The sequence below is a fragment of the Bos grunniens genome, chromosome 4 (assembly GCF_055505025.1).
Source record: "Bos grunniens cultivar Pamir isolate PY7600 chromosome 4, Bosgru_T2T1.0, whole genome shotgun sequence".
Lineage (NCBI taxonomy): Eukaryota > Metazoa > Chordata > Mammalia > Artiodactyla > Bovidae > Bos > Bos grunniens.
In genome coordinates, this window is record NC_141168.1 from 86,238,929 (window position 1) to 86,252,287 (window position 13,359).

The 13,359-nt window shown below is 40.2% G+C and overlaps 1 protein-coding gene across 46 annotated transcripts in view; it reads right to left on the reverse strand.

Annotated features, from left to right (window-relative positions):
* Window positions 1-13,359, reverse strand: part of LOC147374462 (uncharacterized) — a 441,112-nt gene that overhangs the window by 124,917 nt on the left and 302,836 nt on the right. For 44 of the 46 annotated variants that reach the window (XM_086397207.1, XM_086397202.1, XM_086397210.1 and 41 more), the window contains one exon: window positions 3,783-3,835. The exons of the other annotated variants lie outside the window; for them this stretch is intronic. In XM_086397207.1, the coding sequence (XP_086253333.1) occupies window positions 3,783-3,835 (53 nt within the window). The remainder of the gene's footprint in view (window positions 1-3,782; window positions 3,836-13,359) is intronic. 46 annotated transcript variants of the gene reach the window in all.

Here is a 13,359-nt window from a genome sequence, read left to right on the forward strand (position 1 = left end):
GAGACACATTAGTTAGACACGTTAGCTGCTAGGGGAAATTAGAATGAAAGGCAATTCTTTTGAAGGGAACAGGGGTTTCTGAAAGTGGAATGTTACGTAAAGATGGACTTGCTTAGAAACAAATATTGCTTTGCCAGGGGAAGAGGAGAAGCACGGGAGAGAAGTTATGTTTAGTCACATCCAGATTACAGTGAGAGCAGCTCAACGATGCAGAAATATCCTACAGATTTGAAAATACTGGTGGGATGACAGATGAAAGGTCACAGGTGACCTTTTGTAAATCACATCCATTGATTTCCTAAGAAGCCAAGACCAAGAAACAATCAGGTTGTTCTCTGAGTGATGAAGCAGAATTGGATTTATCACATTACAACCTACATTCCAAAACAATATTTTTAATATAATTTCACCAAGAATCCTTGACAAAGTCATTTGACTACATAAAATGAATTGTCTGTCCTCAAAACACTGAATGATACATGACATCTTATTTGAATGATGTGCAGAGCTGGACAATGTATAAACCATGCAAATATATGGAGAAACAAAGAGCCACAATAAATCCTTGACAGATATTAGAATCAGAGATGGGTATTATGAGGCAACATCATTTGTTTACATTTTTATTTTTGCTGAAAAATAGTCATATTTGGGAGTGTAGAATCAGCTTTCCTTATTGGAGTCACTAATTCCTTTGAAATTAATTTCCCTTTGCTAAGCTGACCTAACAAATTGGGATCCACCCCCAGTATGTATAGATGTGTTGAAGATTAGTTAGATATTGTTTATAAAGAACACAGTCTCCTTAGCAGGAATTATTCTATAGGTATAAATTGTGAACTTATGTACTAACAGCAGAAAAAGAAAATTAAATGCTAGCTATTGCTTTGGGGGAATATTATTTCTAAGAGTTCAGAATTGTTTCTAATTAAAACTATCTTTCCTTAAAGCAAGTTTCTAGAGATTCAGTAGGTTCCTTCTGCCTAAGAAATATTAAAAACTCTGTGTTAGCAGACCACCCCTGACCTTGGATCTTTAGACTGGAGTATGTTACAAGTACTTAGGTTTGACGCTATAATATCTTCGCCATATTTTATTGTATTGAATTTCTCTACACAATTTGGATTTTTTCTTAGAGATGTAATAAAAATTTATGGGCATAGCTGCATAGCCCATTGCTGTTACACTTCTGCATATACTGTCATTAAAGACAACACGTGAAAGTGTTTACAACATCGGAAATCCACATCATATATGAATATTCAAAGGATTTCCACCATCAGGTGGCTCACAACATTCTTGTGGTGTTTTCTATCCCCTTTTACTGATTTATGTTAGAAAAACTTACATTTCTACCATTGGGGGGCTGGAATTATAACATGTTTTTTTATGCTCTGATTAACGTTAAGACACTTCCAACATTGCAAAAAGGCATTTCTTCTGAGGTTTTAACTTCTAGTTTTCATAGCCCTTTGCAAGTCTGGTTTTTTTTTCATTTATTCATGCTGCCTCACTTTAATTTATTCGTGTTACTCAGCCCCAGAAACAGACGAAACAGCTTTGGACTTGTAGGAACCATTTGACCAGTTACTAGTGGACAGAGAGGGGCAGCACACACACTCAGCCCTCTGGCAGCCTGTGTGAAATGCATCAGTAGCCTCCACCCAGGAGGCAGGGTAAGTGCCCACATCAAAAAAAATATACCATTACAATGGATGCTAATGTCTCAGAGGAATTCAACTTGAATGAGAAAGTTCCAGTTCATTATCTTTTATCACTTACAGTCACAACAATGTGCTAAGTTATTTTCGCTAATATCTTCAGCTGAGCCATTGCACAATGCCTTTTATCTTTTGTGAAAATTATCTAGTTTTTGCAATAAATAATGCAGATAGAGACCAGACAGCTATTTTAAGATGAGCATTTTAATGGTTAGGTCAACTAAGTAGAGCATGTTAAAGATCAGAGAGACTTTTTTAGACAATGACTCACAAAAAATAATGGAGAGTCTAAAATGGTAAAAAGAAAAAAAAAAAAAAAAGTAATCACCTGGTATAAGAAAAGAAGTAGTAAAGTCAAAAAATCATCTCAGATGCAGGATATACTTGACAATGGTATAGAAAAAATGTAAACCTATAGTTAGCTTTTATATATTTCTACCCAATTAAAACACAACCATGACATGTATTCACCTTCCCTGGAAGGCTAATAATGTGGCACCTAAAGCAATATTCCCCACCCATGTCCCCCTGGGATTGACCACAGTGCGAGGGCTGTGTGGAGGAAGGCCAGAAACATTGCTTACAAGAGGTACTTAGGAATTTAGAGATTGAAGGTGAATGCCTAGGTAATTCTTTTAAAATAGACCCCAAAAATGTTACATTCCTGACTCAAGTCAATTCAAAACAACCATTTAAATAACATACATAAATTATCACACCACTGCATTTTGTATAGTTAAACACAATTCTTGGTGATATTTTCCATTTATGTGGCTCCAGTATGTTTGTTTTCTCAGACTCACTACCCAATTTAAAGAAGTAGCCCCCCTCTAGATGGAGAGGTTACTTCAACCCTTACTTTCTTTTTTCTTAATATTTCTTATCTGAAATGCTATCGTCTGTGTACTTGCCAGTCTGGCTACTTTCTGTTCCTCTCCCCTTCTCAATAAAGTCAGCTATAGGATATAGACATCGGTTTTACTCACCCCTGCAGTCCAGCTCCAAGAACAAGGTTGGCCACCACAGAAGATGCTCATGTCATTCATATAATTACCCCATTTCAGTTAGAATTTTTTAAATGTATGCCTTTCAATTGAATTGAAAATACACCCCCCCATACACAAAAAAAAAGTTTGCCATTTTACAATGAAATGAAAGAGAAAAAGTAAACAAATTTATTACCCCAGTAAAACATTCCTTCTACATTTAATCTTAAATGTCTTTGAGCTGACCCATCTCTGGGGAACACAGCTTCTGCTTTTGCTGTGTATTTGTGGATGTGGGTTAGAGTTGGGCACGATTTATGAAGCTAACTTCTCCAATACTTAATATCATCATAAAATGTTAGACCAAAATCATTGTGATCAGCATCCCCGCACCACCGCTGATGGGTAACTTCACATAAGGGAATGAAGGCATTAGTCATTGATGAAACCTCACTGTGAACTTTTTGGGAGCTGCTCAAGTGCATGCCTCTGAATCTTTACTGCTGATTTCTCTGTAGAACTTACCTTAGTGGCTTTATTCAGTTTCAATGAAACTTAGTATCAGAAACACTTGTCAAACATATGACTAAAGTCATAAATACAGTACCATCAAAAATGAAAGAAAAATAATAACGCAGGATGGATATCATTTATGTCAACTTAACATTTAAATTCCCAAAAATAATCCAAAGCTTTGAGAATCTGGTGGACAGCAAGGAGATCAAACCTGTCAATCCTAAAGTATATCAACTCTGAATATTCACTGGAAAGACAGATGCTGAAGTTGAAGCTCCAGTACGTTGGCCACCTGATGTGAAGAGCCAACTCATCGGAAAAGACCCTGATTCTCGAAAAGACTGAGGGCAGGTAAAGAAGGGGGTCAGAGTATGAGATTGTCGGATGACATCACCAACTCCATGGACATGAGTCTGAGCAAGCTCCGGGTGATGGTGAAGGACAGGGAAGGGAAGTCCAGCATGCTGAAGTCCATGGAGTCACAAAGAGTCAGACATGACTGAGTGTCTGAACAATTAACAACAACAATTAAATTCCCAAATATAATCAGAAGTTTTACCTTTATGAAAGCCTCTGGGAAGACCTGGGTCTCCTTTGCAACTGCTCAGCTTCCTAGGGGGAAAAGGAATGAAAGAATCAAAGATGGAAGGGGAAGCAGAGATAGAAGCAGGGGTTAATCAGCTGTTGTAGAACCAGTTCCAAACACAGGGGGAGATAACTGCCTTTGGGAGGGCAATTCCACAGAAGGTCCTGATCTAGAAACCTCCCCATCCCCTCAGCTCTCCTCATCAATGGGTTGATGTTATTTTCATATCTATGATGTCACGTCTTGGCTCCCTGTTAATAGTAATAGATCCTGGAGTAATAGAGAGGAATAAACCAGAAAAATAAGAAATATTGAGTATAAAATACAGGGGGTGGTGAGATTCAAAAGACCACTTCATACAAAACAATGTGTTAACTTTTCTGTCCTCCCTTTCCTTTCCTTAAAGCCAAGCAGTGAAGAAAGTGCTAGTGTTGCATTCAGCTTTTTCATTTGTTTTGTTCTCTTCCACATACAGGTCTGTTTAAAAAAGTAATGCATGTAAGAATTTCACTGCAAATAAAAGTTACAACACAATTACAGTATGTCTAGCCTTCAGCCATTTCCAGAGCTTGAAACAAAATGCCATTAAATTTTACCTAACCTTTTGTTACTTAAAGTAGATAGTTCCTGCCTGCCCCCAAACACACGCAGTTTTTCATTCTTTCCAAAATTCAGTATTGTGTCTAAACTAGTGAAAGTGAAAGTGTTAGTCTCTCAGCCATGTCTGAATCTTTGAGACCCCATGGACTGTAGCCCACCAGGCTCCTATGTCCATGGAATTCTTCAGGCAAGAATACTGGAGTGGGTAGCCATTCCCTTCTCCAGGGGATCTTCCCACCCCAGGGATCTAAACTAACCAGTCATGAAAATGTAACTTCATGAATGGGATTTAGCTTGTATCTCTATAACAGCAGGCTTCCCAGGTGGCACAGTGATAAAGAATCCACCTGCCAATGCAGGAGACTCAGGAGACATGGGTTTGATCCCTGTCTCGAGATGATCCCCTGGAGAAGGAAATGGCAATCCACTCCAGTATTCCTGCCTGGAGAACACCATGGACAGAGGAGCCTGGTGGACTGCAGTCCAGGGGATGGCAAAGAGTCAGATATAACTGAGCAGTCTATAATAGCAAAGTATTACCAATGAAGCAAATAAGGATTTGAACTTTTGAGGATTATTTTATGGGGATCCTAACGATGTGAGAGTTGGACTGTGAAGAAAGCTGAGCATCGAAGAATTGATGCGTTTGAACTGTGGTGTTGGAGAAGACTCTTGAGAGTCCCTTGGACTGCAAGGAGATCCAACCAGTCCATTCTAAAGGAAATCAGTCCTGGGTGTTCTTTGGAAGGACTGATGCTAAAGCTGAAACTCCAGTACTTTGGCCACCTCATGCGAAGAGTTGACTCATTGGAAAAGACTCTGATGCTGGGAGGGATTGGGGGCAGGAGGAGAAGGGGATGACAGAGGATGAGATGGCTGGATGGCATCACTGACTCGATGGACGTGAGTCTGAGTGAACTCCTGGAGTTGGTGATGGACAGGGAGGCCTGGCGTTCTGCAATTCATGGGGTTGCAAAGAGTCAGACATGACTGAATGACTGAACTGAACTGAACGATAATGTAATATTTTTAGAGAATTGTAGAAGGGAAAGAGAAATGATGGAGACACAGAGACAGTGAAAGAATGAATCCAGGCCAAACATGAACAGAAGCTCAAAATAGTTGATTTTTTTCCCTTTGTAACCTCCCTCCAAAGCCCTCCTGTTTTATTTGCACCTCCTCTCCCTCCATTGTCTGCAGCCCAGGCTTCTGGAGACAGAAGTGACCTAATGTTCACCCTCTATGACACATCTTCTAGAGAAGCCTTGGGAGAAAATGGAATGAACCGTTTAGTAGACAGTCCTTTGGACAGCAAGGAGATCCAACCAGTCCATCCTAAAGGAAATCAGTCCTGAATATTCATTGGAAGGACTGATGCTGAAGCTGAAACTCCAATACTCTGGCCACCTGATGTGAAGAACTGACTCATTTGAAAAGACCCTGATGCTGGGAAAGATCGAAGGCAGGAGGAGATGGGGATGATAGAGGAAGAGATGGTTGGATGGCATCACTGACTCAATGGAGATGAGTTTGAGTAAACCGGGAATTGGTGATGGACCGGGAGGCCTGGCGTAATGCAGTCCATGGGGTCACAAAGAGTCGGACATGACTGAGCGACTGAACTCAACTGACTGATAAACTCGGTGTGTTATATTTGCCATATTACACAATTACAAATTCTGGATTGGTCATTACACCCATTTCACAGAAAGGAAAGCTGAGGTTTCATAATTTGTTCTTTGTTACCCAGCTTTCCAGTGAAATATCTGGCTTCAGGTCCTGTTTCATTTGACTTTAGAATGTGTCTTTTCAGTGCAGTGCGCTGTCTCTCTACCTCCTTACCCAGACTTGCGATCGGCCAGCAATTGGACTGAATGAACTAGTTCCACCAGAGCCTGAATAATGAGTGAGACTTAATACACTTTCCCTCCAAGGAGTACACATATTTACACAGGAGAAAACACCCTTGATTAATGAAGGATCTCCTAAGGTAAAATTTCTAGGCTACGCATCACTTTTCTGATCAAGTGGCATCAGGGCTGAATGCTCCACTGGCTTTATTCGGCAGGTTGTGGCTCTCAAACAATCAAGTATATTTAGTCCCAACAGACAACTAGGCATTGTGCGCCACAGTTTTTTTTTTTTTTTTTTTCCAGTGATTGTTACTGGCAGGCTTTGAAGCAGTTGCTCTAACATTTGGGAGAGCAGTGTTTGCAGAGGGAATTTGGTTCAGTTCTTAATAAATGCATTTGTCATGTTTCTAATTTTCTTTCTGTACCCTTCAAATGCAGTTGCTTCCAGCCTGAAAACAAGATAACCTCAGTTTGATGTTGTCATTGTCTCTCTTGTTTCCTGTAGGATATCTGAAGAGAGAGAAGCAACATGAATTCTTGGCAGTAACAGGCTTTTCCAAAGGTGTTAATGCCTCACATTCTGAGGCTGTTTGAACTGCTTTAGTCACACAACAAGAGTAATAAATTAACCTCACTTTGTAGCTACCACCTCAACTACAAATGGTGCTCCTACCAGCATCTCTCCGAGCCCCTGTCTAGAGCAATAAGCTTCACATATGCCAATAGTCTAAGAGGTAAGGTCAAGTTCCCAAGCCAAAGTTCCTGACCTTGAACCTCCGTCTGTTAACTCAAAGCTTTGTGGAGTCTATTCACCCACTTTGTTTCTAGTGTATGAGAAGGGAATAAATATAGTACCCACCCAATTACTCATATGATTGAATGAGCAATGCCTATGAAGTGCACAAAAGAGTGCCTGAAATGCTCTCTTATATGGGAAATAGATTTGCAATTCACTTAGTCCTTCTGAAACATGGTATTTATTGTGCTGCATCATATATGGCAAGAAGGGATTCACTGTCATTATAGGCTGTGTGTGTGTGTGTGTGTGTGCATGTCTGTGTGTTAGTTGTTCACTTGTTTTCAACCCTTTGTGACCCCATAGACTATATAGCCTGCCAGGCTCCTCTGTCCATGGAATTTTCCAGACAAGAATACTGGAGTGGGCTGCCATTCCCTTCTCCAGGGGATCTTTCCACCCAGGGATCAAACCCGGGTCTCCCTCACTGCAAGCAGATTCCTTACCATCTAAGCTGCCAGTCTTTAGACTATGAAAAAACAGGATTCATAGGAGGCTACTAGAAGAGCACATGTTTGGCACAGCATTCACTACTCATAGGACGAAGCAGATCAGTGATCGAAGCTGGCAGAGTTCTTCAACTGCATGAAATGGGGACTTGAGAAAAGAGAAGGCTGGAGCAGAATGAGAACCCAAGTGCCTTCTCAGAACCAAAGAGGATAACATGCCATGAGACCTTTAAGAAGAAAGTCCGAGCTAATAAAAACTTGCTAAATAGATTAGAAATGGCAGGTTGCAATGATAAAATACAATCATCTAGAAGCTGTCACGGAGAAGGCAATGGCACCCCACTCCAGTACGCTTGCCTGGAAAATCCCATGGATGGAGGAGCCTGGTGGGCTACAGTCCATGGGGTCGCTAGGAGTCGGACACGATTGTATAACTTTCAAGTAGACAACCTGAGCGACTTCACTTTCACTTTTCACTTTCATGCATTGGAGAAGGAAATGGCAAGCCACTCCAGTGTTCTTGCCTGGAGAATCCCAGGGACGGGGGAGCCTGGTGGGCTGCCGTCTATGGGGTCGCACAGAGTCAGACAGACTGAAGCGACTTAGCAGCAGCGGAAGCTGTCTGAAAAGCAAAGGTGATTAAGGCAAAGTGAGGAATTATTATAGACAAAGAAAGAATACCGCTGAGTGTACACTCTGTTTTAAATTGATTTCACTGCCCGAGGCACTCGTGAGAGTCACATTCTGAAGGACCAAACTAAGCCTTTCTCCAGAAACGTTGAGACATGATCAAATTAAAATTATAGTTGGTAAAACTCTTATTTCCAATGAGGGAAATGAATCCACTGAGAACCTGGAGAGAGAGGTATTCAAAGTAGAGACAAGCAGCAGAAGAAAACATAGGAAAGTTCTAGAGACAAATTCATCTGGCAGCAAAGACACTTTTCAGTGCTACTGCTTGCTGTCTGCCATCCACCATCCGTGCAGCCTGGAGTCAAGGCCATGGTGCCACTTGAAATCAATCAAACATACAACCAAATACATGAAACTTTGACCACATCTCTAGATTTAAAGATGAAAACAGTCAAGAAACAGGTTTTAAAAAATCAGGAACATTCCAGAATCTCTGATCATTCATAAAGTTCCCCATTCCTGTAAGAGCCCCATCCTACAAGTTGGCCCCAAACACACCTCCCCATGTGAACTGAACAATTTACTATATTCTGTTACATCATCAAATGTTCTCGGCTAATAATCTGAGATACTAAACGTCCACTGCTAAAAATGAAAATGCCTCTGGGAACATGAAGAAACACCTCTTCAATGCTGAGCAGAGAGGAACGGTACTGGAGAACTGGAGTTCTCATCAAAGCAGGGTAGAGGTAAGAAAAAATTACAGGAGGAAAGTCAGACCTCGACACGGGTTCAGCGAGCATCCACAGGTACACAGGGCAGTAGAAGAAAGAAGCGGAAAGGAAAATAGAGAAGTACACTGTTACATTTTGCCTAAATTTTTACTTTTTCTTTGGACCATGCTTGAGTCAAGAAACTGTTCTTTCAGGCTTTCATTCTCAACTACATGACTCCAAGAATGTGGATTAGATATTTAAATCAATACTTTATTTCAGTTACCTTCACTATCAGTTATCAGGGTTCTGGACACTGCTTTCAAACCTGATTATGGCGACTTTTCTGGGAATGTATAGTAGTGAAGTCGCTCAGTCATGTCCGACTCTTTGCGACTCCATGAACTGTAGCCTACCAGGTTCCTCAGTCCATGGGATTCTCCAGGCAAGAGTACTGGAGTGGGTTGCCATTTCCTTCTCCAGGGGATCTTCCCGACCCAGGGATCGAACCCGGGTCTCCTGCATTCCAGGCAGACGCTTTAACCTCTGAGCCACCAGGAAAGACTCCCTGGGAATATATACTCAATTTAAATTCACTAGAAAAAAATTTTTAATTGACAGAAGCTAGAGGAGAGCTTAAACTGTAACTGAGATGGAGGAAAATGGGTAGAGGTTCAGAGAGCAGTGGGAAAATGTTAAGGTTCAAGCCCTTATTACAGAGACAAAAACAGTCCCCTCAACCACCACAGCTACAGGAGGAGGAAATGGAGGTATGGAAAAACCACAGCTCAGCAACTGAAGATGCCAGAGAACAGAGTTCAGGGCTGGAAGAGCTGCTGGAAATTTTAAGAATTCTGGCAACAAGAGAGCTGAAAGAATGAGGTCCAATATCTGTGTGTGAAACCTGCCCAGATCCCTGGCTGACAGCAAAATTACCCCCATGTCGGGAAGAGCTCATGAAGCACGGTGGGAAAACAGGCACAGACAAGCGGAATCACCCTTGAAGGACAGATCTGCAGAAGAGACCTGTGAGTTTGGTGCTTCTGTAACTCTCACCATTCCCCTAAGCATAAGTTGCTAAAAGACTGGCCACACCACGCATTGGTGAGAATGTAGTACAACTGGAACTTCATAAATTGGTGGACAAAATACACATTTGCCCTGCTACTTTAGAAAATAATTTGGCAACATAAGAAACTGCTGTGTCAAACTACCATACAACCCAACAATCACATTTACATTCACTTAAGAATGAAAATATTTGTCCACATAAAGATCTGTATGTCAATGTTCATAGCAACTTAATCATGACAGCTCAAAAATGATAAACAAAATGTCCATTAATATATAAACGGATAAAACCAACTGTGGCTTTTTTTTTTTTTTTGTACAGTGGAATACTACTAAGCAACATAAAATGACTGAACTGCCGAGACAACAACAACAGGGGTCCATTTCCAAATAATTAAGCTGAGTTAAGGAAGTCAGAAACCTATTTCCAGGGAATAGGTATAGCCTTTTTTTTGAAATTCTAGAAAAAATGCAAACTAATCTATAGTGACACAGTAGAGCAGACCAGTAGTTCCCCGGGTTGGCAGAGGTAGTCTGCAAAGGAAAATATGGAAACTATGGCATAATAGGCTTGATCAATATTCTTAGTGGGACAGTTATTGCACCAGTCTATATTTTGTCAAAACTCATCCAACCACACACTTAAAATGGGGACAGTTTACTCTATATAAGCTACACCTCATCGAAGTTAACAACAAGTAGGTGGGATGATTTGTAGATTTTAGAGCCGTTCAAAAGCAATTTTTCATAGACCTTTAAACAGTTATTTACACAATCTGGTTATCTTTTAAAACAGCAAACTCCACTGCACAATGAAGTGAAACAGCCACATACATATGTATCCCCTCCCTCTTAGGTGTCCCCCTACCCTCCTTTTGTCCCACCCATTCGGGTCACCGCAGAGCACTGAGCCAAGCCCCTTGCACCACCCAGCAGGCTCCCACCAGCCATCGGTCCTACACAGTGTAGTGTATACATGTCAACACCGATCTCCCAATTCAACCCCCACCCCACCCCATGCCCACAGCTCTGTTCTCTACATCTGCATCTCTATTCCTGCTCTGCATATAGGTTCATCTGTACCAGTTTTCTAGATCCCACATATATGTGTTAATATATGGTATTGTTTTGCTCCTTGTAACTTAGTTCACCCTGTATGACAGACCCAAGCTAAAGTCATAGGGAAAATATAGCTTTAAATACTTATGTCAATTTAAAAGAATAACAATAAACAAAATAGGCATGCACTTTAATAAGCTTGTAGAAAAAGAACAGAAAAGCCACCCCAAGGTAATTAAAGGGAAGAAAATACTAAAGATAAGAACAGAAGTACCTAGTAAACCACAGAACTGAGAAATAAATTCAGGTGCATTTTAAACAGGCAAATAAAAAAGCACACAGTATATCACATAAAGTCATGACTTGGCCCTCAGAGTTTATCTATCCCTTGACACAGCCCCCACACTCATCTCCCACCATTCTGAACTATGGATGACCCCTTGCCACCTGAACGAGAGATTGATGTAAATAAAATGTTAGAGAAAAAAAATTAAATAAGACATAGCACACTCAGCAATACTTATGGCTTGAAAACAAATGTAACCAGTTACATCTGTCTGACATTTGGATACTTCCTGCTTTTTTCCATTTCTCTTTCACCTGTGTGCTCAGCATTCTTCCTGCCCCCCACTCCTTTTATTCTCCTCTCATACTTCTGACATTTAAAAATGCTTATCGCGTATAAGTTATCTGGATAGATTTGAAGTTCAAGGCATTGAAAATCTGGTTTATTTATAGGAAAGACCTTTCATAAATGAGTAAAGAAATATTGGGGGGAGAGGAAAAGAGGTCAATATTTCCTTTATTTCTATTTTTGACATTTATAGAAGGGCCTCTGGTCCATATAGTGCATTGTGGCAAACTGTTCAATTTTCCCTTCTTCTCTATTAACAGAATTATAATTTTGCTTGGTGTGGCATTGCTCTCAGCTGCAAATCCAACACATTAACAAATACAATAATCCCACTTACTTCTGCAACCTCCTTTGGAATAAGTAATGGCCAGAGGGCACAGTTTTGTTAAATTAGATCTAAGCAGGCTAAGCAGAGCTTATGAGAAAATGTTAATAAAGGCTGATGCAGTTTGAATATGATTTTTATGCTATGCTCTTCCCCTTCTTCATTCCTTAAATAGGGACACAGAAGAGTCAGAAATGGCATCTTGCAACCACAGGTAAAAGGATATCAACAGAAGCCTAAGAACAACTCTAAGGTTGATGGAGCAAAAAGTGAGCCATGACGGCTTCCTGGAGCTACCAAGTCAACCCTTTCTTTTCTTAATCTAAACTTTTTGTTACGCAGAAACAGACAAAATACCTTATTTATTTAATTGAATTTTATATGCCTCTGAACTTATTCCTTAATGATGCATGCAATCCCTCTACAAAACCTCTGGTTAACAATCATCATGAAATGATTACAAGAATTTAGTGAACATCTATGGATAGAGGTGCCTGGTGGGTTACGGTCCATGGGATAGCAGAAGAGTTGGACACAACTTGGTGACTAAACAACAACAACAAATCATCTCATACATTGATGCTTTTGAACTGTTGTGTTGGAGAAGACTCTTGAGAGTCCCTTGGACTGCAAGGAGATCCAACCAGTCCATTCTGAAGGAGATCAGTCCTGGGTGTTCTTTGGAAGGACTGATGCTAAAGCTGAAACTTCAATACTTTGGCCACCTCATGCATAGAGTGGACTCATTGGAGAAGACTCTGATGCTGGGAGGGATTGGGGGCAGGAGGATAAGGGGACGACAGAGGATGAGATGGCTGGATGGCATCACTGACTCAATGGACATGAGTTTGGGTAAACTCCAGGAGTTGGTGATGGACAGTGTGCTGCAATTCATGGGGTCGCGAAGAGTTGGACATGACTGACTGACTGAACTGAACTGGATTTTATATGTAAACTTAATATACAACAATATAATTAATATTTTTATAGTTGAGAAATAATGAGGAGCCATCTTTATACCATTCAAAAGGATAAATTCCCAAGAGATCAGAAATTTGAATAGTGAAAATAGGAAACTATATAAATATTAGACAAAAACATGGGTAAATTCTTCTATAGCTTTAGCAATGGAAACACTTCCTTAATGACTCAAATTCAGATGCACAAAAGATTGCTAAATTTGAAAAATAGATTATGCAAAAACAAAAATATGTTTCATAGCCAAAAAAGTCCACCATAGTGGTATATGAAATAAAACACCATTATTACGTAATAATAATGTATGTCAAACTTATAAACAAAATACTAAAGTCATTAAAATGTACACACTTGAAAAATAAAGAAAAATTAGTAAGGTGTAAGAATGGATACTTCACAGATATGGAAATATAAATATCTCTTAACCATATGAGAATAT